General features: G+C 34.1%; 5 protein-coding genes across 8 annotated transcripts; 1 reads left to right on the top strand and 4 right to left on the bottom strand.

Moving 5' to 3' along the window:
* Window positions 1–134: 134 nt before the first annotated feature.
* Window positions 135–9,264, bottom strand: LOC107423216 (endo-1,3;1,4-beta-D-glucanase-like). The gene is made up of 9 exons (XM_060815444.1): window positions 9,086–9,264; window positions 8,678–8,700; window positions 8,301–8,427; window positions 8,038–8,126; window positions 7,750–7,841; window positions 7,355–7,397; window positions 6,011–6,014; window positions 498–554; window positions 135–378 (listed from the first exon to the last, which is right to left on the bottom strand). The coding sequence occupies exons 1-9, from the start codon at window positions 9,230–9,232 to the stop codon at window positions 322–324; spliced, it is 639 nt and encodes a 212-aa protein (XP_060671427.1). The 5' UTR covers window positions 9,233–9,264; the 3' UTR covers window positions 135–321.
* Window positions 9,265–10,166: 902 nt separating this feature from the next.
* LOC107423240 (endo-1,3;1,4-beta-D-glucanase-like) lies at window positions 10,167–12,929 on the bottom strand. Of its 2 annotated transcripts, none has more exons than XM_060815950.1 (7): window positions 12,412–12,929; window positions 12,025–12,046; window positions 11,649–11,721; window positions 11,325–11,415; window positions 11,034–11,123; window positions 10,593–10,696; window positions 10,167–10,476 (listed from the first exon to the last, which is right to left on the bottom strand). In XM_060815950.1, exons 1-7 carry the CDS (start codon window positions 12,701–12,703, stop codon window positions 10,336–10,338), a joined length of 813 nt encoding a protein of 270 aa, XP_060671933.1. In that variant the 5' UTR covers window positions 12,704–12,929; the 3' UTR covers window positions 10,167–10,335. The 2 variants fall into 2 exon arrangements, with proteins under 2 accessions (XP_060671933.1, XP_015888255.2); XM_016032769.4 differs by having other exon boundaries at window positions 11,592–11,721; window positions 12,412–12,912.
* A 766-nt stretch (window positions 12,930–13,695) lies between these two features.
* LOC107423238 (endo-1,3;1,4-beta-D-glucanase-like) lies at window positions 13,696–16,256 on the bottom strand. 2 transcript variants are annotated; one of them, XM_016032767.2, is made up of 7 exons: window positions 15,968–16,256; window positions 15,411–15,432; window positions 15,103–15,229; window positions 14,819–14,909; window positions 14,536–14,625; window positions 14,102–14,205; window positions 13,696–13,982 (listed from the first exon to the last, which is right to left on the bottom strand). In XM_016032767.2, the coding sequence occupies exons 1-7, from the start codon at window positions 16,239–16,241 to the stop codon at window positions 13,842–13,844; spliced, it is 849 nt and encodes a 282-aa protein (XP_015888253.2). In that variant the 5' UTR covers window positions 16,242–16,256; the 3' UTR covers window positions 13,696–13,841. The 2 variants fall into 2 exon arrangements, with proteins under 2 accessions (XP_015888253.2, XP_024931722.1); XM_025075954.3 differs by having other exon boundaries at window positions 16,124–16,256.
* Window positions 16,257–17,389: 1,133 nt separating this feature from the next.
* Window positions 17,390–19,970, bottom strand: LOC107423230 (endo-1,3;1,4-beta-D-glucanase-like). The gene is made up of 7 exons (XM_016032757.4): window positions 19,690–19,970; window positions 19,476–19,497; window positions 18,664–18,790; window positions 18,430–18,520; window positions 18,224–18,313; window positions 18,045–18,145; window positions 17,390–17,836 (listed from the first exon to the last, which is right to left on the bottom strand). Exons 1-7 carry the CDS (start codon window positions 19,841–19,843, stop codon window positions 17,696–17,698), a joined length of 726 nt encoding a protein of 241 aa, XP_015888243.1. The 5' UTR covers window positions 19,844–19,970; the 3' UTR covers window positions 17,390–17,695.
* A 2,135-nt stretch (window positions 19,971–22,105) lies between these two features.
* LOC107423228 (ribonucleoside-diphosphate reductase small chain A) lies at window positions 22,106–26,169 on the top strand. 2 transcript variants are annotated; one of them, XM_016032755.4, is made up of 9 exons: window positions 22,106–22,485; window positions 23,695–23,855; window positions 24,118–24,166; window positions 24,256–24,372; window positions 24,631–24,679; window positions 24,864–24,980; window positions 25,258–25,420; window positions 25,496–25,566; window positions 25,768–26,169. In XM_016032755.4, exons 1-9 carry the CDS (start codon window positions 22,302–22,304, stop codon window positions 25,877–25,879), a joined length of 1,023 nt encoding a protein of 340 aa, XP_015888241.2. In that variant the 5' UTR covers window positions 22,106–22,301; the 3' UTR covers window positions 25,880–26,169. The 2 variants fall into 2 exon arrangements, with proteins under 2 accessions (XP_015888241.2, XP_015888240.2); XM_016032754.4 differs by having other exon boundaries at window positions 22,110–22,485; window positions 24,246–24,372; window positions 24,614–24,679.

Below are 26,169 nucleotides of genomic sequence, written 5' to 3'. Positions count from 1 at the left end.
AAATCAAGGATAAATCATTTTAGTTGTATTCAACTCTAATTTTCTTATTGCAGTAAGAAACACCAAATAATTTCGCCTAGTTTTAACACCCTTTATAGACTGAATACATGTATTTATAATGGTATACACTAAATCCAAATATTATTCAAAACGTTAAAAAGAAAACAAGGAATTGGAAAGTTTCACACTCTTTACGATCTGTATGTAACATTGAAGTACTTTCTCTGAAAAATGTTTTCACTTAAGATGCTTAACAAACCATTTCAGCATGTCCTTTTGAGCCTCATTTGCTTTCTTCACAGCCACTGGATCACTTACATTTTATCTCACAGTCCACCCATGCGAAACGTTTTGAAAAACCTTGATGAAATAATCCACCTGCATAAAAAAAACCAGACATCATGAAACATAAAATATGTTATGAACATCAACAGAGAAAAAAAAAACAGGAAGAGAATCATATATGAGAACTGTAACTTCATGAATGATATTCATACATTATCAGACTTTGCAGCTAAAACCTCTTCAAATTGTTTCAAAACTTTTGGTGAAGTCTGTTGGGAAAATATCATAGATGAATATACGTAAATACATGTGGACAATTTAATACAAAATAAATAAAAATAAATAAAACATTTTAGAACCTGTAGGTCTTTAAAATTGATCTACTTTCTAGAAAGGTTGACCGAGGCCTGTGTGATACTACAGTGTCCTTAAGACGTTTTACGCCCACCGGTGCAGGAGTTTTGTAGTGAACGTCTCCCAGGATACAACGGCTGCAAAAGCTTTCAGATTCAGCACCTCTGAAGCTTTCCTCTTCGAACTCTCTGTGTATCTTCACTTTACCACTATTTTTTTTTTCCTGTATTTCCTTCCAAAAATTAAAATTGAAAAGAACGTTGCAGTTCGTGTAACCTTCAAACTCTCCCCAAGGAGTTGTACTCCCGTAATACTCTCTCCCACTATTATCAAAAATATTATTTGCTTTAAATAAATAAATAAAAATTATTATAACAAAACTCAACAACCGAAAACCTAAATGATTCACACTTGTGGGCCTAAGCCTAACTCTAACAATCTCCCACATGAATGATTTGATTTAAAAAATACAAACATGACTCTAGTTGTAAAGCTCTACAGTCGGAACCTGCATAGGATAGGTAGATGTTACTCTTTGAACCTTCCCTTGAGAGACTACATTTTCTTTACTGACTTATGGTAGAAGCGATATCTTTAAACCATTTCGTCTTTTGTGTAAATGACAACATAGCCCACACATGATTCTTTCCTGATACACTTCAGTTCTCACTATTGTGTTCATTTTTTGCCCTGAATACCTCCCTGGTTCTGCGAGAGTTTCTAAAGAATTGTGCCCTAAACAATTCTCCTTTGAAGCGGCCACTCTTCTCTCTCACATAGGTGATTCCTATTTCTTATATAATTAGCATACCTATGCATAGATTACTAAACACACACTTATAGGAATCATTAAAAGCATACTTTTATGCTTAACCTCTTTTTATCACTGTTTCATCATAGGAATGGGTAGAGGATTAACCCCCCACAGTGATCCATACTAGTCTTTACAATTGAGTTGTCCCATTAAACCTAGATCTTGGGATCTCCAGTCAACTAGGTTGGGTTTCCATCGTATTGACTTTATTCACGGGCTTCAATCCCATTCCCCTCGATGACTTCTCAACTAGTTCTCTATTTAACCCTTTGGTTAGCGGATCCGCAATGTTATCTTTTGACTTTACATAGTCTATTGAGATAACTCCAGTTGAGATTAATTGTCTAATGGAAATGTGTCTACGACGAATGTGTCTAGACTTTCAATTATACATAATATTCTGTGCCCTGCCAATCGCAGATTGACTATCACAATGTAAACTTATTGCTGGCACAGGTTTAGGCCACCTCGGAATGTCCTCTAAAAATTGGCGTAGCCATTCTGCCTCTTCACCACATTTATCTAGAGCAATAAACTCGGATTCCATAGTGGATCGAGCTATCACAGTTTGTTTCGAGGACTTCCATGTCACAGCTGCACCTGCTAATGTGAATACATAGCCACTAGTGGATTTTGAATCCTTTATATTTGATATCCAATTTGCATCACTGTATCCTTCTAATACAGCAGGATATCTTGTATAGTGCAGTCCGTATTCACGAGTATATCGTAGATATCTTAATACTCTAACGATCCCTTTCCAATGATCTTCATTTGGATTACTCGTGTATCTACTTAGTCTACTTATTTCGTAGGCTAAGTCTGGTCTGGTACAACTCATCAAGTACATCAGACTTCGAATCACCCTAGCATATTCTACTTGAGATACACCTTCTCCTTTATTTTTGGATAAGCGTAAACTCATATCTATGGGTGTTCTAGCTATACTAGTATCATCATTACTAAACTTAGCCAGTATTTTATCTACATAATGAGTTTGACTAAGAATGATTCCATTCGAAGTTCTCGTGATTTTCATACCTAAAATCACATCTGCAAGCTCCATATCTTTCATGTCAAATTTAGAATTTAACATGGCTTTTGTAGTTCGGACCATATTGTCGTCACTACCTACTATGAGTATGTCATCTACATACAAACATAGAATAACATATCCATTCTCTGTATCTTTTACATAGATACAGTTGTCACATTCATTTATTTTGAACCCATCTTTTAGCATGGCATTATCAAATTTTTGATGCCATTGCTTTGGAGCTTGTTTAAGTCCATATAAGGACTTTACCAATCTACAAACTTTCCTTTCTTGTCCTGAAGCAGTAAAACCCTCAGGTTGCTCCATGTAGATCTCTTCCTCTAGATCTCCATTCAGAAAGGCTGTTTTCACATCCATTTGATGTACTGCAAGATCCCGCAATGCTGCGATTGCCAGTACCATCCTTATGGAATTTATCCTCGTTATTGGAGAATAAGTGTCAAAATAATCAAGGCCTTCTTTTTGCTTGTATCCCTTAATTACAAGCCTTGCCTTGTATTTATCTATTGTTCCATCTGCTTTCATCTTTCTTTTAAAAATCCATTTGTAACCCAAAGGTTTACAACCTGGAGGAAGATCTACCAACTCCTAAGTGTGATTCTACAGGATGGAATCAATTTCACTTTTAACCGCTTCTTTCCATAAATTCCCTTCAGGAGAATTTATGGCCTCTTGGAAGTTTTGAGGTTCACTTTCTAGCATATAAGTAAGAAAATCCAGACCGTAGGAATTTTCAGTTCTTACTCTCTTGCTACGTCTAAGCTCAACTTCAGTTTCTTGTTCTTGATCACTATCATGATTATCATCATAAATAGTATCATAAGTTCATTTAGACGTACTCGGTCCTTCTTCCACTTTATATGGAAAAATGTGTTCGAAAAATGATGCATTTCTCGATTCCATTATTGTGTTCTTGTGTATATCAGAAATTTCTGACCTATACATGAGAAACCGATATGCATTACTATTCTGTGCATATCCTATGAAGATGCAATCAACAGTTTTGGGACCTATCTTCACCTTCTTAGGTGTAGGTACTACTACTTTAGCTAGACACCCCCACACTCGTAAATATTTGTAGGAGGGTTGTCTTCCCTTCCATACCTCATAAGGTGTCTTTACCTTATCTTTTCGGGGCACCTTATTTAAAAGGTCATTTGCCGACAAAATGGCTTCCCCCCACAAGTTTTGAGGTACTCCAGAACTTATCAACATTGCATTCATCATTTCTTTCAAAGTTCTATTTTTCCGTTCAGCCACACCATTTGATTGTGGCGAATATGGTGGAGTAACTTCATGTATTATGCCATGTTGAGCACCATACTCTCCGAAAGGAGTTACATACTCTCCACCACGATCACTTCTGATCACTTTAACTTTCTTGTTGAGTTGATTCTCAACTTCCGTTTTATAGAGAATAAATTTCTCTATAGCCTCATCCTTGCTTTTAAGCAAGTATACATAGCAGTATTTCGTGCTATCATCAATAAAGGTGATAAAATACTTATTACCACCTCTAGTCGGTGCGAATTTTAAATCACATATATCACTATGTATTAAATCCAAAGGTTCATTATTTCTATTAATTGTTTGATATGATGACCTCGTTAATTTTGCTTCCACACAAGTTTCACACTTATGATTGGAATCAATTTCAAATGTGGGAATATGATTTAAGTTAATTAATCTCCGCAGAGAATTAAAATTAACATATCCTAATCTACCATGCCATAAAATGGAAGACTCAAGCAAGTAAACAGAAGAACTACTAGCTTTATTCATTTCTTTAGGCTTTACAGTCATTACATTCAGCTTAAATAAACCATTGACTGCATAGCCCTTTCCCACAAACATCCCAAATTTAGACAAAATAACCTTGTCTGACTCAAACACTAAGTGAAAACCATGTTTGCTCAACAGCGATCCAGATACCAGATTCTTGCGAATGTCTGGAACATACAATACATTATTCAGAGTCAGCTCTTTCCTCGAGGTCATCTTCAGGATTACTTTGCCCTCACCTTGGATTTCTGAGGTAGTGGAGTTACCCATAAATAGCTTCTCCCCATTCTTCTTTGGTTCGAAGGAAGTGAACATACTCCTATCCGAACACACGTGGCGGGTCACACCAGTATCTATCCACCACTGTCTAGGATTAGATCCCACCAAGTTCACCTCAGATATCACAGCACTTAGGTCAATATCGTCAACCTCTTTAGTGATGTCCTCCATCACTTGTGCCTGGTTCCTCTTTCTTTTTGGCAGCCTACATTCAGTAGCTCTGTGACCCATCTTGTCACAGTTGAAGCACCTGCCTTGAAATTTGGCCTTCTTGGAGATTCCTCCTTTTGGCCCTAGCTTAGAAGCTTTTCCAATTTACTTCTTATTTTTGGAGCCCTGACCATGCTCCACAACATTAGCCTTCAACATGGCCTTCGAAGTTCTCTTATCAGATTTCCTGTTGTTATCTTCTATGCGAAGCTTGCTAATAAGAGCCTCCATATCCATCTCATTTCTCTTGTGCTTCAGATAATTCCTAAAGTCACTCCAACTCGGAGGTAGCTTCTCAATCATGCAGGCCACTTGCAATGCTTCATTCATTATCATCCCTTCAGCAAGCATTTCCTGAATCAGGACTTGCAACTCATGTACTTGATTCATTATTGGCTTTGCATCCACCATCATGTAATCCAAGAATCGGCCAGTAATAAACTTTCCTGAACCCGCATTCTCGGTCTTGTACTTTCGGTCCAGTGTTTCCCACAGCTCATTTGCTGATTTCGTGCCACAGTATACACCATACAGGGCATCAGACAGGCCATTCAGGACATAATTCCGACATAAGTAATCAGAATTATTCCACGCATCCACTGCCATGAGAGTCTCCTTATCACTCTCTTCATTACTGGGTGGTGCATCTTCAGTCAAGTACCGCGCAAGTCCCAAGGTGGTCAAATAAAATAGCATCTTCTGCTGCCATCTTTTGAAGTTTGCTCCATTAAACTTCTCAGGTTTCTCTGCATGACTAGCAGAAGGAAGCATCTGAATTCCAGAAGTCTGAGTGGGCACAGTCCTGCTGTCTCCACTTGCCATTTCTGTAACAGCACAAAACAGAAATCAATTAGTTGTTATTTTCTATATTAACAAACTAATTATATGCAATTTCCATAAGAAAAACACACAAAAAGTGATTTTTAGGGTTTCTGAATACACCATAAAAAATTACTGTATACACCCAAAAAACACTATGCATAGTCACTATTCACCAACTGTTCATGCCACGTGTCACCATGCTGACGTGGCATGGCCACAGGGCTGACGTGGCACACCTGCCATGTCATCATGCCGCTGACGTGGCACCCACCACATAATCACAGTGCTGACGTGGCACCATACCACGTCATCGCTCGGCACACGCGGCACCATTCCATGTCATCAGACCGCTGACGTGGTGCTCGCCACGTGATCATCCTGATGACGTGTCACCGCCACGTCATAACCATGCTGACATGGCACCATGCCATGTCATCACATTGATGACGTGGATATGCCACGTGGTGATCCTATTGGCACTATTTACGACACGTGTCGCTACTAGAGACAGACATGTGGCACCTGTAGCAGGTCGACACGTGAACTGTCCAGAGCATGAAACGTGGCCGTCCGAGAAGGAGACACATGTTATCTGTGTCAGGTCGACACGTGTTCCACCCATTGGGCGACACGTGGCTCATTGTTTTGGAGATACGTGGTAAGCCCATTTGCCATTGGACCGGTTCTCTTGGGTCTTGATCTCAATCGGGCCTGGATCCTGGGTTGAACAGTAGCCTGTTCTAACCTGGTCTGGGCTTAGAACTGGGCCTGACCCAATAACATTAGAAAAACCGGCCCAGCCTTTTAGATACAGCCCAAACCCTATTTCTTTTCTTCTTCACCTTCAACCGGGTCATTTTGACCCGGTTTCTCTGGTAAACGGGTCATACGACCCAGCAACAATTTTCCTTCTCTTTTCCACTCTCCCAATGGCTAAAAAATTACCAAAAATACACCAAAATGTTTAAAAATTTATGGGCAATTCAATTTTGGAAAGATTTTTGATCAACAACAAAAAATTAATAATTACCCATAAATTTTTATACCCACGGGTTTAATAATTTTTTTTTTTTCTTCTCTTGTTTCAACGGTGAAACACACATGGAAATATTTAATCAATATATATATAAGCATAAAAATGCAATATATATACAGTAAACAATAACATAATAAACAACTTAAATTTCCACATTATATTTACATATATAAAAATTAATAAAACGTCTTAAGATTGTTGGGAAAATATCATAGATGAGTATATGTAAATACATGTAGACAATTTAATACAAAATAAATAAAGCATTTTAGAACCTGTAGGTCTTTAAAATTGATCTACTTTCTAGAAAGGTTGACCGAGGCCTGTATGATACCACAGTGTCCTTAAGACGTTTTACGCCCACCGGTGCAGGAGTTTTGTAGCGAACGTCTCCTAGGATACAACGGCTGCAAAAGCTTTTAGATTCAGCACCTTTGAAGCTTTCCTCTTCGAACTCTCTGTGTATCTTCACTTTACCACTATTTTTTTTTTCCTGTATTTCCTTCCAAAAATTAAAATTGGAAAGAACGTTGCAGTTTGTGTAACCTTCAAACTCTCTCCAAGGAGTTGTACTCCCGTAAAACTCTCTCCCACTATTATCAAAAATATTATTTGATTTAAATAAATAAATAAAAATTATTATAACAAAACTCAACAACCGAAAACCTAAATCATTCACACTTGTGGGCCTAGGCCCAACTCTAACAAAGTCTGCCCATCAAGCTCGGCTCCAAGTATCGAAATTGGAACCTTAACCTCTGAAAAACCATTTTGAAAAACATTACCAAACAGAACTTAGTTAATAGTTTGCACTGAAAAATTGATGAGGGTAATGATCCTAATTAGGAAAGCTTTCATAAGTGATGGTTTACAAAAACGTCAGTCTATAAGCAAACTTTGGAAAATTTCAAATATCCAGCTCAGAAGCCCATTATAAACAATTAAAAGAGACCATAGGTTCTCGATATTGAAACTGAACTTGAAAATTGAAATTGCATAAAACTGAAATATAGTGAAGAAAAGAACATATATTATGCCACAAAAATGGATGGTAATAAATAATCTGTAAATGTAGTTTCTGAAAATTGAAGAGGAAAAAATGAATCATACCCTTGATATCATCCACAGTGACTCTTGAAGGAAGTAGTAACACAGAAGCTTGGATATAGTCAGTCTTCGAAAGTTCAACCGCAACCTTCCCAGAAAAGAGGTTTATATATTTATAAAATCAGCTTGAGCAACACATTTTTATATTGATTAGACTAAAGAGAGTACTAATTTAGTTTCTGTTCGTAAAACAACTTTGTCAAACTAAATAAAAATTGTGATCAGAAACAAAGTATCTGCTTTGGAAATGAAAACTACACGAAACAAAGAAATATGTGAATAAACTCACCTCCCCAACAGAAGCCTGCAGCCCCTACAGAAGAAACACCTTTTTTTCTCAAAGCTTCTATAAATGATTTTGCTTCAACAGATGCCTTAACCTGTTGAAACAAAGTAAATTCCCCAATAGAAGCTCTAAAAAAAGATTCATTTGTTGATTTTCTTATCTTTTACATCAAATTCTGAGCATCATTTACACATAGAGGAAGATCAAGATTAAAATTGTTAAGAAAAAGAACCTCAAGACGGGTTTAAAAACACGAGTAGAAACTCACCGGATCGTGGTCTTTAATCCAATCTTCAATTGTCCTATTAGGATTACCACTCACAAAGGGATCTCCATGGAAGAAGTCAGGAACTGCCACGAAAAATCCAGCATCCGCAGACTTGTCTGCTATCGTCCTGTACAACAAAAAGCAGAATTGGCATATAAGTTTCCAAAAGAGTATATGGTGATTTTGGAAACAAAGTACATTATGCCAAATCATGTAGACACAAAATTACTCTCCAAAGAAAAATTGAATTTAGATAATATCCTTCACTAAATTATTCTTTTTTGTAATCCATATTCCAAATTCATGAAAGATATTCAGTTTTTTTGGCAGGCTATGTGCATGCATGCATAAAACACACACATATGAATAAGCCATACCTCAAGTTAGGTGCTTCATATCCTGCAGCAAAAATCCAAAATGTAAAGACTAAAGTTAGAAGGTTGTGTAATGTTGATGAGAAAAAAAAAAAAAAAGAGTAAGATTCGTGCCGTAAAATGCACGAAGAAAACTGCCATTGAAAAACTGGCTACTCCGACAAATTCTAAAAATCCAATAATCTACACAACTTGAGAAACAACACCTACCAGATATGAAACATACAAGTCCAGGAACAGCCTACAAGCGCCAATAACACAAAACTTAACATCTTATTACCACTTGTGGGCTCTTCCTGGACTTTAATCTTAATTTACGATCATGGATAAGAGAATTTTCATATATATATATATATATATATATATAATGTAAGGCAAAAAGATGAAGAAGGGAAAATGAAAAGAATTCCCAAAGATGTCAGATATAAGAATAATGGAAAGCAAGGAGAAAGAAGAGCCAGTAACATAGGTATTGAGGCCACCAATGTTCACAACATGGCCTATTCCACCGCTTCCATTGAAGACTGCAGGATTTGTGATGCACTTTGGGCCTAACATTCTCTTGTTCTACCAAACACTATACCACAACCAGTTTCTCTTACTCTTATCTTTGTCTTTCTCTCCGTCTCTCTCTCTCTTTTCTTGGGCACTTCAGATTTCTTTCAGAGCTATATAAATAGGCAAATTGAATCCCCTGAACAGAGAATTATGTTATGTATTATCCATAATATCACATCCACATTTATGACTTTAGAAACTGAAAAGGAAACATGGAAAATATAATTGGAAGCAAACTTTTGGACCAATCAAAAGAAAAATGGAAACAAATCCCAAAGGTAACGCACCGTTAAAACCCACTTCTTGATTTTTCCTTGTGACCATGTGATATTTATTCATTTTATTAATTTTTGGTGTTGATGTAACTAATTAAAGTGTGAATGGCAACCATTTTATCTATTTCTTTGGATCAGTTCTAAAATGTTGTCTGAAAAAACACATGTTTTGAATTAATTTAATTTGTACATATATATATATATATATTGTTTCTTTTTTTGGGAAAGCTATGTAGGCTACGATAAATATAATCACACTACCATACACCAGGTCTACTCTACAAAGTTTGTGATTTTTGTATAATGTAAAATGATTTCTCAGAGTGACAACAGTTGTCTCATTTTAAAATAATAATTTTTTTTTATTTAAGTTATGGCGAAGTAGCGGATGATGGGGGATTCCAAATCATTTTAACATCATAAGTTGAAAGTTGGTAAGTTTGCCATTTGGATAATATGTAAAAAGTTTCAAATTTGTTCATATGTGCAAACAATCCTTCAAATAATGAGTTTAAGAAGGTACTTTTCTTTCTTTCTTATCTTCTTTACCCACCACATTTCTTTTACTTTTTTGTAACATATGGAAAGGATGCTCCTTAGCTATTCAATTTCAAATAATTTTGTCATCGAAGTAAGACAGAAACACCATAATTTTACCAAGTTCGAACATCCTTTATAAAATTGAATACATATATATTATGGTACACAAAAATCCAAGTTTTATTCAAAACGTACAAAAACAAAAAACAAAAAACAAAATGGAATTGTATAGTTTCACACTGCTGAAATCTTTAGGTAACTTTGAAGTACTTTCACTGTAAAATCTTCTCACTTAAGATGCTGAACAAACCACTTCAACATGTACTCATGAGCCTCATTTGCTTTCTCCACAGCCACTGGATCACTATTATTATATCTCGTGGTCCAGCCATGAGAAACATTTCGGAACACCTTAACGAAATAATCAACCTGCATAAAAATACAGACATTATGAAACATAAATCTATAATGAACATCAGGCAGAGGAAAAGGAAAGACAGAAAGAGAATAATATTGAGAACTTTTTTAGTGGAAGATATTCATACATGATCAGATTTTGTAGCTAAAACCTCTTCATATTGTTTCACGGCTTTTGGTGGCGTCAGTTCATCAAACTCGGCTCCAAGTATTGAAATTGGAACCTTAACATCTGAAAACCATTTTGAGAAAACATTAACAAACAGAACTTAGTTAATAGTTCACACAGAAAATTTGACGATGGTAATGATCCCAACTAGGAAAACTTTCTTTAAGTATTGGTTTACAAGAAACTTCAAACTAGAAGCAAACATAGGGAAATCTAAAAATTTCGAAAAGCCAGCTATGAAGCCTATGATATACTATTTAACGAGACTAAAGAAATCAGGTTAGGTGCTTGAATAGTGAAGAAAACTACATAGTATTCAGTATTGTGCCACAAAAATGGATTTAACAATATGATATGTGAATGTAGTTTCTGAATAATGAAGAGAAAATATTAATCATACCCTTGAAATCATCCACAGTGGTAAACGCAGGATGTAGTAGCACAGAAGCTTGTATATAGTCAGTCTTTGAAAGTTCAACCGCAACCTTCCCTAAAAACAGGTGAATATATATGAAATCAGCTGAAGCAGCAAACCATTATATGGATTAGATTATTGAGATTACTAATTTATCTTTTGTTTGTGAAAATACTTTGTCAAACTACAGGAAAATTGTGATAAGAACTAAGAAACAAACTAATAAATTTAGAAAAAGAAACCGAATGAAACGGAGAAATATGTGAACAAACTCACCGCCCCAACAGAAGCCAGCAGCCCCTATTTTGGAAACACCTTTCTCTTTCAATGCATCAATAAATGCTTTTGCTTGAGCAGATCCCTTAATCTGTTAAAACAAAGCAAAATTCCCAATAAAAGCTCTTAAAAAAAGGTTCATTTTCAGGTTGATTTTCTTATCTTTTACAACAAATTCTGAGTATCATTTACACAAGGAGGAAGATCGAGCTTAAAATTGTTGAGGATAAACTTCAAGACCTGTTTAAAAGACTAGTAGAAACTCACCGGATCGTGATCTTTAAGCCAATCATCAATTGTCCTATTATAAGGATTATCACTCACATAGGGATCTCCATGGAAGAAGTCAGGAACCGCCACGAAAAATCCAGCAGCTGCAGACTTGTCTGCTAACGTCCTGTACAACAGAAAGCAGAATTGGCATATTAGTTTCCAAAATAGTATTTGGTAATTTTGGAAACAAAGTAACTATCTTATGCCAAATCATGTAAACACAAAATTACGCTCAAAAGAAAAGAATTGAACTTAAACATATCCTTCACTAAATTAATTATCTTTTCTGCAATCCCTATTCTAAATCCATAGAAGATATTCATTTCATATTTGTTTGGCAGAATGTACAAACCTATAACAGCGTGTACATGCACACACACACACACACACACACACACACACACACACACACATCAATAAGCCATACCTCAAATTAGGTGCTTCAAATCCTGCAGCAAAAATCCAACATGTAAAGACTATAGTTAGAAGGTTGTGTGGTGGTGATGAAATAACAAAGCAAGATTCCCAGTAAAAAGCAGGAAGATAACCAATATTGAAAAACTGGTTACCATGTCAAATTCAGACAACCCAATAATCTACACAGCTTAAGAAACAGTTCCCACCAAATATACAAGTCCAGAAACAGCCTACAAGTGCTGATAAGACAAAACCTGACATCTTTTTAGCTCTTATAGGCTCTTTATGGACTTTGACTTTAGTTCACGATCTTGGATACTAGAATTTTCACATATATATATATATATATATATTATAGAAGCGAAAAACAGGAAGAAGGGAAAATGAAAAGAATTACCAAAGACGTCAGATATAAGAATGATGGAAAGCAAGGCGAAAGGAGAGCCGGTGACATAGGTATTGAGGCCACCAAAGTTCGCAACATGGCCTATTCCAGCGCTTGCATTGGAGACTGGAGGATTTGTGAGGCAGTTTGGACCCAACATTCTCTTGCCCTTTAATTTTACCAAACACTGAACCACAATCAACTGTTTCTCTTTTGCTGTCTCTTCAGCACTTAACAGAGATATATAAATAGCAAATCGGAACACCTGAACAGAGAAGTCTTCATACGAATTAGTCTTACCCATGATGTCACCTCCTCATTGATGGCTTTAGAAACTGAAAAAGACACTTTAATTATGATAGACTGACAATGTAATATATATTCATTGCATTAACTGTAGTGTTGATTCAATTAATAAAAATGTGTATGATAACTTTAAGCAAAAATATATACATATATATATATAGTCCGTCTATGGTGCGGATGGTTCTCATGCGACAGTATTGGTGACAGTTTTTCATAGTATTATGATGATTTTCTAAAAAACCGTCGTTAATATTATGAAAAATCGTCACTAATACTGCAATCCTTATGCAGACCATTCTCACCATAGAATTTTCATATATATATATATATATATATATATGTGTGTATGATAACTTTTTCTATCTTTTTATTCTGACCAGTTTTAAAATTATGTCTGAAAAGGACAAATGCTCTAAATTAATTTAATATATATACATATACGTTTTCTTTTTTGAAAAAGATATTCCGGCTTCAATAATCACACTACTATAAACCAGGTCTATTCTACAAACTTTGCGATTTTGCATTATTCTAAGATGACTTCTTGACACGGGTGTTATTATTTTAAAATGATATTTATTTATTTATTTATTTTGGTGATGTTAGGGATGCGAGATTCAAATTCATTGTAAAATCATTTTATTTATTTATTGTAGGTTTGACTTTTATTGAATATTTTAATACTTATAATATTATTGAATAACACATATTATTTTATAAATAAATTTAATAAACATTTTAGTACCTATAGCAATACTGTATAGATAATATGTTATAAGTTTTAAGTTGGTTAATATGTCCATCCAAAGAATTAAAAAAAAAAAGAAGAAGTTAATATGTCAAAACAATCTATCAAATAATCAAATAATGAGTTTAAAAAAGGTACCCTTTTATTTTCTTTTTTGCTTTTATTTTTATTCCTATCTTTTACTCTTTTCTAAACATATAGAAAGGATGCTCCTTCGCCAACCACCCAAAAAAAAAAAAAAGTAAAAAAAATGAAATAGCTGTAGGTGTATTCAATTTGGAATAATTTTGTTATTGAAAAACAAAAAAATAAAATAAAATGGAATTTTAAAGTTTCACACTGTTGTAATCTTTAGGTAACTTTGAAGTACTTTCTCTGTAAATTCTTCTCACTTAAGATGCTTAACAAACCACTTCAACATGTATTTATGAGCCTCATTTGCTCTCTTCACAGCCACTGGATCACTATCATTATATCTCACGGTCCAGCCATGTGAAACATTTTGGAAAACCTTCACGAAATAATCAACCTGAAAAACCAGACATCATGGAACATAAATATACAATGAACATCAGGCAGAGGCAAAAAAAAAAAAAAAAACAGAAAGAGAATCATATTGAGAACTGTTTTAATGGAAGATATTCATACATGATCAGGCTTTGTTGCTAAAACCTCTTCATATTGTTTCAAGACTTTTGGTGGAGCCTGTCCATCAACCTCAGCTCCAAGTATCGAGATTGGAACCTTAACAGCTGAACCATTTCACAACATTAACAAACAGAAGTTAGTTAAAAGTTGAGAAAGAAAAATGAATGATGGTAATGATCCGAAGTAGGAAAAATTTCATAGGGGATGGTTATAAGAAGCTTCAGTCTACAAGCAAACTTAGGGGAAATTCAAAATTTCGAATAGTCAGCTTTGAAGCATATGATAAACTATTAAAAAAGACTAGGGAAATCAGCTTAGGGACTTGAACAGTGAAGAAAAATACATAATCTTCAATGTTATGCCACAGAAATGGATAAAATAAAATGATCTGTGAATGTAGTTTTTGAATAATGAAGAGAAAATGTTAGTCATACCCTTGATATCATCCACAGTGGTATATGAAGGATGCAGTAGCACAGAAGCTTGGATATAATCAGTCTTAGAAAGTTCAACTGCAACCTTCCCTGAAAACATGTTAATACATATAAAATCAGCTCGAGCAACAAACTAATATAGAGGTTAGACTAATGAGATTACTAGTTTAGCTTCTGTTTGTAAAAATACTCTGTCAAACTACAGAGAATTGTGATAGGAAACAAACTCGTAGTTTTAGGAATGAAGCTATATGAAAACAAAGAACTATGCGAATAAACTCACCGCCCCAACAGAAGCCTGCAGCCCCTACTTTGGAAACACCCTTCTTTTTCAGTGCTTCAATAAATGATTTTGCTTCAACAGATGCCTTAACCTGTTCAAACAACTAAAAAGATTCAGAAGCTAAACATTTTAACCAGCTCCGTCAAATTCCCCAATAAAGCTCTAAACAAAGTTCATTTTTTCTTGTTTACTACAAATTCAATTGTCATTTACACATAGAGGAAAAGCTTAAAAATTGTTAAGTAAAACCCTCAAAACATGGCTAAAGAGTATTAGAAACCGACCGGATCATGATCTTTTAACCAAGCTTGCATAGTCCTGTTAGGATTATTGCGCACAAAGGGTTCACCATGTAAGAAGTCAGGAACCGCCACATAAAACCCAGCAGCTGCAGACTTGTCTGCTATCTTCCTATACAATATAACAGTAAGCAGTTGGCAAAATTATTCCAAAGTGCATTACGCCTATACAGAAAATTATTCTCCAAACAAGTAAACTATTATATATCCTTCACTAAATTATTCTTTTGGAATCCATATTCTAATTCATAAAAGGATATCTGTAACAAGTAGTATTTATGAATCAGCTATACCTCAAGTTAGGTGCTCCATATCCTGCAGCAAAAATCCAACATGTAAGATTAAAGTTAGAAAGTCGTAGTGGTGATGAAATAACAAAGCATGATTGAAATCACAAAGCGGTCAAAAAGAAGAAGAAGAAGGAGAAGGCAAAAACTATATATGCCTAAAAGGAATTTTAAACATCCCCAACAAACTTCAAATCACAAAGCAGTAAACAAATTCCAATTCACCAGAGAAGAAATAGAGACCATTGAAGTTTTAGATTAATTATCAACCAATTACATTCCTTTAAACCTTTAAAAAAAAAAAAAAAACTATTTGCCTTTTCACATCAAACTTGTAAAAATAGATAAATAAATATTTTTTTTTCGCCAGATCTTGTATACACTTCAAGCAAAACCACAGGCTGTTGACCAAAACTGATTACTGTGTCAAATTCAAACAACCCAATAATCTATACAACATAAGAAACAATATCAACCAAATCAAAAACATATATACATATAAAAATATATATGATAGAAGCCAAAAACAGAGAAAATGACCCTCAGGATTGATAAAATACTACCGTAAACATCAGATATAAGAATGATGGCAAGCAAAGAGAAAGGAGAGCCAGTGACATAGGTATTAATGCCACCAAGGTTCACAACATGGCCAATTCCAGCGCTTGCATTGAAAACTGGAGGATTTGTGAGGCACTCTGCCCCTAACATTTTCTTACCCCTTTGATTCTCTACCAAACGCAAAACCCACAAGTCTATCACTGTCTGTTTGGCACTTCCAATGGTTTTCAGAGCTAAGGCTTGGAGACTATATCTATAAATGGGCAAAAGGCACATTCTAAGGCATAGAAATTGGAAAGAGATGGGTCAAATTAGTCTGCTTTTGCAAAATAATAATAAAAAATTACCAATAATACGTGCCTTTTGCATAATTTGCGTTATCCAGAACGTCAACACCACATTTATTACTTTAGAAAAAGAAAATAACAATGTAAAATGGATGGAAACAAATCCAGAAGATCACCGTGTAGTGGATTAATAATTTAATGGTGGTTACCATTAATACCCACTTTCTCATTTTAGCTTTAGGACTATGTATATCTATTCATTTTTATTAATATTTGGTCAGACAACCTTTATTTATTTATTTATTTGATCAGTTCTAAAAAGTTGTCTGTTTTGGACAAATCCTTTAATTGAATTTCTTTTTTCTTTTTTTCTTTTTTGGAAAACTATGGAGGCTGATAAGATTTGCAATAATGCTTGCTGAAAAGTGAAAAGGACAGCTTAGCAATCTTTCTTGGATCTACCATGTTTGAGTTCCTCGAAGTTTGGTAAAACATTGCTGCAAAAGTTTATTATAGAAGATTCACCACTGGCATTGCCTCATCATTTTGTCCTCATCATAAGTGGATTGGTCAACTCCAAATTTACTGTTTAAAAGTTCGTTATTTTTACAACATTGGTAGTAAATTTATGGCTGCGGGATAAATTTATGGCTAATTCACATTTTAGTTACAGTAATTGGTTGATTTAGATATTATGCGTTCATTAGTTTTCAAACCAACAAAATAAAACTCGTAGCTAAAATACCTTTTGCTACAATATACTGTTGCACATATAGGTTTTAGCCACAAGGTTTTTGGTTAACACAGTGACACGATGTTTCTGTGACTAATAGTCTTAGCCCTACGACATTTATTATTGTTGCTAACAAATTTCTGTTTATGAATTTAAGCTAAAAGAATTTTGCAAAATATAAATTGTTTCTAATATTAAGTTTGTTAAATTTTTAAAATTTTACCTTTTTGTGATGAAGAACTCGGTATTTTGAAAACAATAAATTAATATAAAAAAAAAAGTCAAAAGTAATCACACCAAGTTTTTAAGGACTTTTGAAATTAGAGAGTCAAATATCAACTTTTGAATTGGAGGTGTATGTGTGAATACAAAACTCTAGAAGCAAAACTAAAATTGGAACATGCTTTAATAGAATATGGTGGCGTATTGCCGATTACTATAGAAAATTTTCAAATAATGATGATGGCTCAAATGTCAAGTGGCCAATAATTATTACATAGATGGTATACAAAAACTCTGCTTTCAAAGCAAACTATACATATTCAAGGGCCTAACATAGACTACAGAGACATTTTTCCACAACTTCAAATACCATTTGAGCTAAAGCAAATTATACAAAGCAAGGGCCTATTATATAGATTACAGAGTCATTCTTCCACACCTTCAAATACCATTTGAGCTATGATTTTATGTAACAAATAGAGAGTGCTTTAGTTTACATATTTGGTAAACCAATTTAACATGTCCAAATGAGCCTCTTCAGCACTCTTCACAGCTGATTCATCTTCAACACTGTATCTTACTGTCCATCCATGAGCCACACCAGGGAATATCTTCACAAAACTATCAAACTGAGAATTGTAAATTGCTAACAGTCAGGTTTAGCAGAAAGTTACCATTATAATGTTGTTAAAGAGGTAAAGTGAACAATTATTTCGAGAAAAAAAAACTCTCTAGAAAAGTCATTTTAGTTGCTCAAATCTCAGAACAGTGATCATTTCTCCTTGGATTCAGTAAACTGTCGGAATAGAAATGAATAAATTTTTCTTAAGAATTTACCTCAGATTTGGCAGATAAAATCTCACCAAAATGCTTCACTTGTTCTGGGGTTGTATATTTATCAATCTCAGCTCCCAAAATAGCAATGGGAACCTTCACCTCTGTAACACCATTAATAAACCATCAGTGACAACTGCAAAACAGAATGTTTTCTTGGGACTAAAAACTGTTAAACTTACCATTTATATCTTCATCTGTCAGCGGACCAGGATGCAAGACAACTGCAGCCTGGATGTAAGTAGAATTTGCTAATTTTGTCACAACCACCCCTGAAGAACAATGTGAGCAGGTCAAAATTTTCATCTAAACATTCAAGTTTTCTATAAATGAAAAACTTAGCCATCAAGTTTCTCATGAAGATAACAGATGAAACCAGGTGGCTTACCTCCCCAGCAAAAACCTGCAGCTCCTATGGCTGAAACACCTTTGCTCTTTAGAACTGCAATCACTACTTTAGCATCTTCATATCCTTTATCCTACAAGGGAAACACACTCAGTTTCAGCTACCAAAGATATATGCATAAGCATGTACTGGTATATATCAATTTGAACCTAAGCAGAACCTAAACAGCCTTATATACCACTTCTAAGAATTGTATAATAATGCAAAGTAACTAACCGTGGTATGAGCTTTTAGCCATGATTCTCGATCAATGTTAGGGTTGTCCAGATCAAAAGGGTCACCATAGAGAAAATCAGGAACCACAACCAAAAATCCCGCTGCTGCAACTTTATCTGCGAGTTGCCTTTAGAGGGAAAAGATGTAAAGGTTTAGAACATGGACAGGATGAACATTTTCATGTCCGCTAACAATAGAGGTAAAATCTGTATACACCAACTAAGTTCTATATTAATGTATCCACAAATTGAAACGCATCGAGTGCTGGAGTTTATCATCACAATAGGATTCCGAAGAAAGAAGAGAGGTTGCATTTTTTATTTAAGACAATAATAAGTGTCTTTCAAGAACATTGCTTTCTTTTTGTTTTCCAATAAGAATTAAGTGTTACGAAGTGTGAATTCTAATTTAATTTCTTAAAGGTCAAGTGGTGCATTCTGATTTCTCACCTCTAATGCCTGACAAACAAATTGATATGACTTGCAAAATAGAGAGGGAACCCAGGAAGCAGCTTTCTCCAAGACTCATAATCGTCACTTGGAAAGTACTTCAATTACGTGTTATCAATCAATACAGGAAACAGACACAACCAAATACTGAACTCAAACAAGTAATTTTCAAAAAGTTGCGTAAAAATTTATAAAGAAATCCCCAAAATGTAGTGTGAAAATCAATTGCTTTTATATGTTCTGGACTACTGGGTAGATATTCCAGATATGAATATCTATTATTAGTAAAACCAATGCAACCGACAATCAGCTTAATTGTATAAATCAAAGCTTGAAACCTCATTAAGAATTAACCAAACATACCTTAAATTGGGAGCTTCATACCCTGCACATGGTATAAAAGCCCAAAACCCAATTAAAATGCTGTTTATGATCATAAAATTGAATCTCAGCACAAGTAAAAAATTTTAAAAAATTAAAAATTAAAAAAGGCCCAAGATAAAACCACTGCCTTTCCACTAATCAGTGGAAGAAACTTCCTAAAAAAAACATGAAGAAAATTTTGAGGGGTTCGTACCAAAGACATCAGAGATGAGAAGGATTGCACGGTTGGAATTGGAATCGAGAGGGCCAGTCACATATGTATTAAGGCCTCCAACTTGTTCAACATGTCCGGCTCCACATGTTGAGCTCAGGCTTGGTGGGTTTGAAAAGCACTGAGAGCTTGACATATCCCCAAGCTTGAAAAACTAAGACTTGAAAAGCTGCTTAGAAAGAAACACAGAAAAACAAGAGGAAAACAAAGGATTTATAATGATACAAGAAAGTTTATGGAACCCAAGGATATGTTTGGCCAGCTGTTTTCAGAACAGTTTTCTGTTCTTGAAAACAGAAATTTATTTCCAAAACAATTTTATACCTGTTTGGCCATTTGTTTCTAAAAACAAGTTCTGAAAACAAGTTAAAAAAAAATAAAATTGGGAAAACATCAAAAAGATGTTTCCACCTGTTCTCTCACCTTAGCCTCTCTTGTCTCTCACCTTCGTTGCTCGACTACATATATAATATAACTTTTATATTATTTTATTATATACTATCAACTACGTTTTATTATATAATAATGGACAAAAAAATTCAATGGAAAAAAAAAGTTATATTAGATTTCAATATATATTTTATATTATATATGTATATAATTCATTAATATGGAAATGAATTAATATTATGTAAATATATATAAATATATTATAGCTACATATATTATATATAAGGTTCTTTGTATGAAAGAAAAATAAATAAAAACTTTGTATGTAACCCAAAAAAAAATAAATAAATAAAAATAAAAACAAAAAACTGTTTAAAAACATGTAACTAAACATATTTTCTATTTTTTGGTATTGAAAACTGTTTTCAAAAATCAATGGCCAAACGCTCTTTGTTTTCATAAAACAAGAGAAAACAGTTTTCTATTTTCATTTTTGAAAACAATGTTTCAAAAACAGAAAACAGAAAACATGGCCAAACAGACCCCAAGTCTTTTTTAAGCGTCACTACTCACGTCACAGAATCAACCTTAATAATTTACCAAAACCAGAAAAGAAAAAAAAAAAGATTTTATTGGTTCTATACTTTCTATGTGACACTAAATATAGAATTAAATAATACTCTTGTTCTTCATCTCCACTTAATTATAATTTTTATACCGAATTTGATGGCAAATCCGGTTACTTTTGCTGTCATTTTTCATATGGAATTTCATTGATTATATATTATATACTTTTATGTGATACCATATGGAATTGAATAATACTCTCTTGTTTAATCATTGTCATTTTATTTTCTTAGGAAGGATTATTTGTGATGATCAACCATTATTTCTACCATGTTTTATTTTCTTGATTTGGTTACTTTTCCTCTAAGAAGAAGAAGAAGAAGGATTTGGTTACTTTTAGATCCATATTAAAATATGCTATCAACAATGAGTAAACCAACTATTTTCCCACACTTTTCAAAGAAAAAAATTTTATTTTGCCACAACTTTCAGCCTTGTGGTTTTGGTCCTAGGTTCAAGTGTGGGTATTCACTACACAAATGAATAAAAAAATTATTTTTATAATTTGCATAATGAGACTTTTTTTTTCCCCAAATATTGTTGGGTCGAATTTCAATGAATATAAATTGAGTTTATGTATGTATAATTTATGCATATTGAAAAACAGGAGTTTTTATACTTTTATTGGATAATTAATCAAAACTTGCTATGGAACTTGGTTACTTCTGCTCCAACTATGTTATCAAGCAAGTCAAAAGGAAAATTGCCAAGGTAATCGTAGGGTACATATTGCACCACCTTAATTTCATATAAAAAGTAGAAATTAACAAATCAGTAAACTAATTATTATTCACTACACAAACGAGTAAACTAATTATTTTTATATTTTGCATAACGGGACATTTTTTAAAAAAAAAAATATTGTTGGGATGTAAACTATCATTAGCATCCTATTTCAATGAAGATAAATTGAGTTTGTGTATTTATAATTTATGCACATTGAAAACAGTAATTTTTATACTTTTTTATTGAATAATTAATCAAAACTTGCTATGGAATTTGGTTACTTTTGCTCCAACTACGTAATCAACCAAGTCAACAGGAAAGTTGTCAAGGTAATTGGACGGTACAGATTGCACCACCTTTCATATACAAAAGTAGAAATTAACAAAATTTTAGAACCGATTTTTTTTATTATTCTTAAATGGGTCAGGCTTATATTAGCCCATTAGAAAGCAACCCATTTCTTTTTCTTGGGCTGTACCCACAGTATTGGGACCTCTCTCTCTCTCTCTCTCTCTCTCTCTCTCTCAATTTTAATAACTGCCTAAAGATCCAATCCAACCAACACAAACCGCTTTTACTATTGAACGCTGTCGTTTATAAGTTCCTTCACGGTATCCAAAAGTCCAATACCCATGCAGGGATGCCAACCAAAAAAAAAATAAAAAATAATCCAAAAAAAAAAAAAAAAAAAAAGAAAAATCCTTGTAATCATAAATAATCGGCTTCTGTGATTTGCTATCATCAATTTAAAGCTTGTCGGTGTTTTTTAGTGCCGTAAGGTTTTTGAAGGGTTTTCTTTTTTTGTTTGACAAATAAGAAAGAGACGTATAGACACTGAGAAAGGAGAGAAAATGAGTTCTGTAACAAATGGGGTAGAGAAAGGAAGACATATCAGAGAGGATGATAAGGAAGAGGAAGAAGAAGAAGAAGAAGAACCAATATTAATGAAGAAAACCCAGAGGTTCTGTATGTTTCCTATCAGATATAAGCAACTTTGGGAAATGTACAAGAAGGCTGAAGCCAGCTTTTGGACTGGTAAACATTTTCATTTTTTTCATTTTTTGGGCTTTTCTTTAACCTTTGTCTCTGTTTTTGTATGTGTTTCGTAATTCGTTTGTTTTTGTCACTCTCTTTGTTAAATTTTGTTCTTTTCTAGTTTTTCTGTGGGGTTTTGGAAGTGGGTACTTTTCTTTTTCCTTTTCTTTCGACTTTCTTTGTTATTACCATGGCAAATCATATTCATGGTCGCTGAAAACGTTGTTGGGAATTTGGTTCTTGTTGGTTTACAAATATTATTTTCTTCTTGGCCCTTTATTAAAGTCATTTAATTTTTGGGTTGTGGAACACAAATCTTCCTTGGATTTTGAATTCAATTGGGCAATTCTAATAATTTCCTTTTTTTTTCCTTCTCCCCCGGCCCCACCCCGCCCCCCCCCCCCCCCCCCCCCCCTCTCTTATCCTTGAGAATTTCAAATGAAGAATTTAGGTATTTTTTTAATTCAAAATTTCAGTTGGGTTTTGCGGTTTTCTGATTCATTACTTGGAATTATGGTTACTTTTTTCACAAGAAATTAAAAAAAAAAAAAAAATCATAAAGTGGTATCTTTTTTCTGTTGTTGAGTCCTGAAACATGACTTTAGGTCCTACTTCTGGTCACTGTTTTTGTTCCTTTGGCATAAAAGCTTATATGGGGTTTCATTGTGTTCTAACAAGGTCGTTTCTTGTCCCGCTTCCAGAGGGGAAAAGTGGTTCTTCAAGTCCATGGTATAATGAATGGGATTGGGTTTCAATTGATACCCTTCTATATCAGTCATTTTGTTACTATCAGTGTTCAGGAGCATATTTACAAACTCTACTCCCGCTCGCTAAATTAAATCCTTAATGATATTATTGAAGTGAAAGACAATGTTAATTGGACTCAATTTGAAAAGTTTTGAACCGACACAGAGAGCCACCTGGACAACTTTAGTTTGTCTTGGGTAACAGGACAAGCAGTAAAATACAGTTTCTTAGTTCACAATGCTTTAGAATAAGCCATCCCAAAAGTTACAATCACGAGGCTGTATATGCCAGGCAAGGTTGATATTTAAGAGTTGCAGGACAAATTGCATGGGATGGCTGGCCATGGCCTGCAGTGCAGGCACAGTGATTCCATATGCTTTACCGTGGCAGTTTTGCTGCACAAGTTGACTTATTACTTTCTTTTGTTCAGTAAAGTCTAATGATGTTTTAATGGGGTTGCAGCTGAAGAGGTTGATCTCTCCCAGGATGTCCAGCACTGGGAAACCCTATCAGACTCAGAAAAACACTTCATAAGCCATGTACTAGCATTTTTTGCCACCTCAGATGGAATTGTTTTGGAGAATTTGGCTGCTAGATTTCTTAATGATGTTCAAATTCCTGAGGTCTATATAATTTTTTAACTGTTTTCTTTTATTTATATGTATAATGCATGTTGACCCTGCATATTACATCTATCTTGTAATTCCATTTCTTTTTTAAAACTTTTAAGTTAGAATGTCCAACTGATCTTCCCATCTCTTTCCATCTCACTCCAATTTTTCAGCTGGTCGAGAATTCATCAGAATCGTAACTTCTTTAGACAATTATATATTTCATGTTTTTCCTATATGACTTACTAACTTCAAGATTTCTTTCTCCTCTTAGGCTCGGGCATTCTATGGCTTTCAGATTGCAATGGAGAATATTCATTCTGGTAGAGTTTCCTGGATAATTCTTGTCCTTCGGTTAATAATTTACTAGAGCGCCTCATCAGTTTGATCTGCATATGTCAGAAATGTACAGCTTGCTTTTGGAGACATATATCAAGGATTCAAAAGAGAAGCATAGATTGTTTAATGCAATTGAAAACATCCCTTGTGTGTCTAGGAAGGCTAAGTGGGCTTTGGATTGGATTCATAGGTATGCCAATGCCAATATAAATTTAATTATGATGGTCAAGCTCTACACCTAAAACTGAAAGTATGACCATTAAATTGAATTTTAACTTAGAATGCTCTTCTACACTCTTTAAACTTAATTTGACTTTGTTTATCCTTCCGATAATGATAATCAAGCTTATTACTTAGTTTTTATTTGCTCTGTTTGGTTAGAAGCAAAGGAACTGTTTTCTAAACAATTTCATGTTGTTGATGAGGTGCAGCTCCAATTTGTTTGCAGAGAGACTTGTTGCTTTCGCATGCATTGAAGGGATATTTTTCTCAGGAAGGTAGTTTTCTTCTTTCAAATAATGGTTCACCAGATTTTTTTTTTTTCTTTTTTTTTTTTTCCTTCTTCTTCTTCTTTTGGATGTGGTCAAGTTTATAGCTTAATGCTTACATGCTGTGAGGCTTGTTTATCATGCTTTTTATCTTTTCCACTTAATATTATATTGTTTGATTTATTGTTCTCAGTTTCTGTGCCATATTTTGGCTTAAAAAGAGGGGCTTGATGCCTGGTCTAACATTCTCAAATGAGCTTATTTCTAGAGATGAGGGCCTGCACTGTGATTTTGCTTGTCTTGTTTACAGGTACTTTTTATCTTTGTTCTTTATCTTTTTCAGGGTTCTTTACATCCTTTACATTTGTGATTCATACTTGTTAGGTTATAAATGTGACACTTGGCAACAATGGACGATAGTGACTTACTGGTGTAGTTACATCTTTATCTTGGCTGAAATCAGGGTTAATGCTGTTTTCCTCAGAATTGGATAAGAGAATTTCATTATTTTTGCTTTGGGTCTGCTAAGAGATGGAAATGGATCTTTAATTTGTCCTTTTTTTATTTTATTTTTTTTATACTTACAGTTTGTTACAGAAGCAACTGCATTGGGAAAAAGTTGATCGCATTGTTTCTGAAGCTGTCGAAATAGAGACCCAGTTTGTTTGTGATGCCCTCCCATGTGCATTGATTGGCATGAATGCAACACTAATGAGCCAGTACATAAAATTTGTTGCTGATCGACTTTTGGTATCTTCTAGCTACTTTTCTTCTTCTTTTCTTTTCATTTATTCTTTTCAATATGCTTAATCTTTTATCTTGCAGGTTGCCTTGGGATACCAGAGAAAGTACAATGTGGAAAATCCTTTTGATTGGATGGAGTTTATTTCTTTGCAGTGAGCAGAAAAATACATTTAAACTACTTTTCTATTTTATTATTATTATTATTATTATTTTTCCTGGAAACTAATCTGTTTATGTACCAAAAAAGATGATTGAAATTCTAACTGGGTTATTGATATTTGCAATTGGACTCATAACACATTGGTTCTTGCTTTTAACTTCCTGATCTTTTATCATGCTTATAATCTTTGCAGCGGAAAGGCAAACTTTTTTGAGAGAAGAGTGGGAGATTACCAAAAGGCATCTGTAATGTCAAGCCTTCAAGATGGCAAGAATTTTGTCTTCAACATGAACGAGGATTTCTAGTCATCAGTTTTCTAGGTATCTATTTGAGATGCTGAAAAAGTGCATGCATCAAAATCTTGCTACTATTATTTTTTGTGACATTTCGTTTGTAGATTCTGCCACATATTCTAGCTTTGGCAATAGCCTCAAGTGGGTGATTTATTAATTTAAAGTTAAAGCTCCTTAAAACTTGTCATATGACAAAAATTTTTGGGTCTTTAACTTTTGTTTCTTTTATCTATTTTATCTATCAGGATTATTGAGTTTGAAACGTGGAATTTCCTTAATCGTTATTGTTGAGTATTCGATTC

Source organism: Ziziphus jujuba, chromosome 3, assembly GCF_031755915.1.
Source record: "Ziziphus jujuba cultivar Dongzao chromosome 3, ASM3175591v1".
Lineage (NCBI taxonomy): Eukaryota > Viridiplantae > Streptophyta > Magnoliopsida > Rosales > Rhamnaceae > Ziziphus > Ziziphus jujuba.
The sequence above is the reverse complement of the archived record's forward strand: the minus strand, read 5'-3'. Positions and strand labels throughout refer to the sequence as shown.

Excerpts from the sequence above, each read along its gene's own strand:
- LOC107423216 (XM_060815444.1), bottom strand. The coding sequence starts at position 9,232 with ATGTTAGGCCCAAAGTGCATCACAAATCCTGCAGTCTTCAATGGAAGC. Across the intron at positions 8,428-8,677 it reads TATGAAGCACCTAACTTGAG|GACGATAGCAGACAAGTCTG; the intron begins GTATGGCTTATT and ends TTTGTTGTACAG. Across the intron at positions 7,398-7,749 it reads CACTGTGGATGATATCAAGG|AGGTTAAGGTTCCAATTTCG; the intron begins GTATGATTCATT and ends ATGGTTTTTCAG.
- LOC107423240 (XM_016032769.4), bottom strand. The coding sequence starts at position 12,703 with ATGGGTAAGACTAATTCGTATGAAGACTTCTCTGTTCAGGTGTTCCGA. Across the intron at positions 12,047-12,411 it reads TCTTATATCTGACGTCTTTG|GATTTGAAGCACCTAATTTG; the intron begins GTAATTCTTTTC and ends TTTTTGCTGCAG. Across the intron at positions 11,722-12,024 it reads TTTGAAGCACCTAATTTGAG|GACGTTAGCAGACAAGTCTG; the intron begins GTATGGCTTATT and ends TCTGTTGTACAG.
- LOC107423238 (XM_016032767.2), bottom strand. The coding sequence starts at position 16,241 with ATGTGCCTTTTGCCCATTTATAGATATAGTCTCCAAGCCTTAGCTCTG. Across the intron at positions 15,230-15,410 it reads TATGGAGCACCTAACTTGAG|GAAGATAGCAGACAAGTCTG; the intron begins GTATAGCTGATT and ends TATATTGTATAG. Across the intron at positions 14,206-14,535 it reads CACTGTGGATGATATCAAGG|CTGTTAAGGTTCCAATCTCG; the intron begins GTATGACTAACA and ends GAAATGGTTCAG.
- LOC107423230 (XM_016032757.4), bottom strand. The coding sequence starts at position 19,843 with ATGTCAAGCTCTCAGTGCTTTTCAAACCCACCAAGCCTGAGCTCAACA. Across the intron at positions 19,498-19,689 it reads TCTCATCTCTGATGTCTTTG|GGTATGAAGCTCCCAATTTA; the intron begins GTACGAACCCCT and ends TACCATGTGCAG. Across the intron at positions 18,146-18,223 it reads GACAGATGAAGATATAAATG|AGGTGAAGGTTCCCATTGCT; the intron begins GTAAGTTTAACA and ends ATGGTGTTACAG.
- LOC107423228 (XM_016032754.4), top strand. The coding sequence starts at position 22,302 with ATGAGTTCTGTAACAAATGGGGTAGAGAAAGGAAGACATATCAGAGAG. Across the intron at positions 22,486-23,694 it reads TGAAGCCAGCTTTTGGACTG|CTGAAGAGGTTGATCTCTCC; the intron begins GTAAACATTTTC and ends ATGGGGTTGCAG. Across the intron at positions 23,856-24,117 it reads ATGATGTTCAAATTCCTGAG|GCTCGGGCATTCTATGGCTT; the intron begins GTCTATATAATT and ends TTCTCCTCTTAG.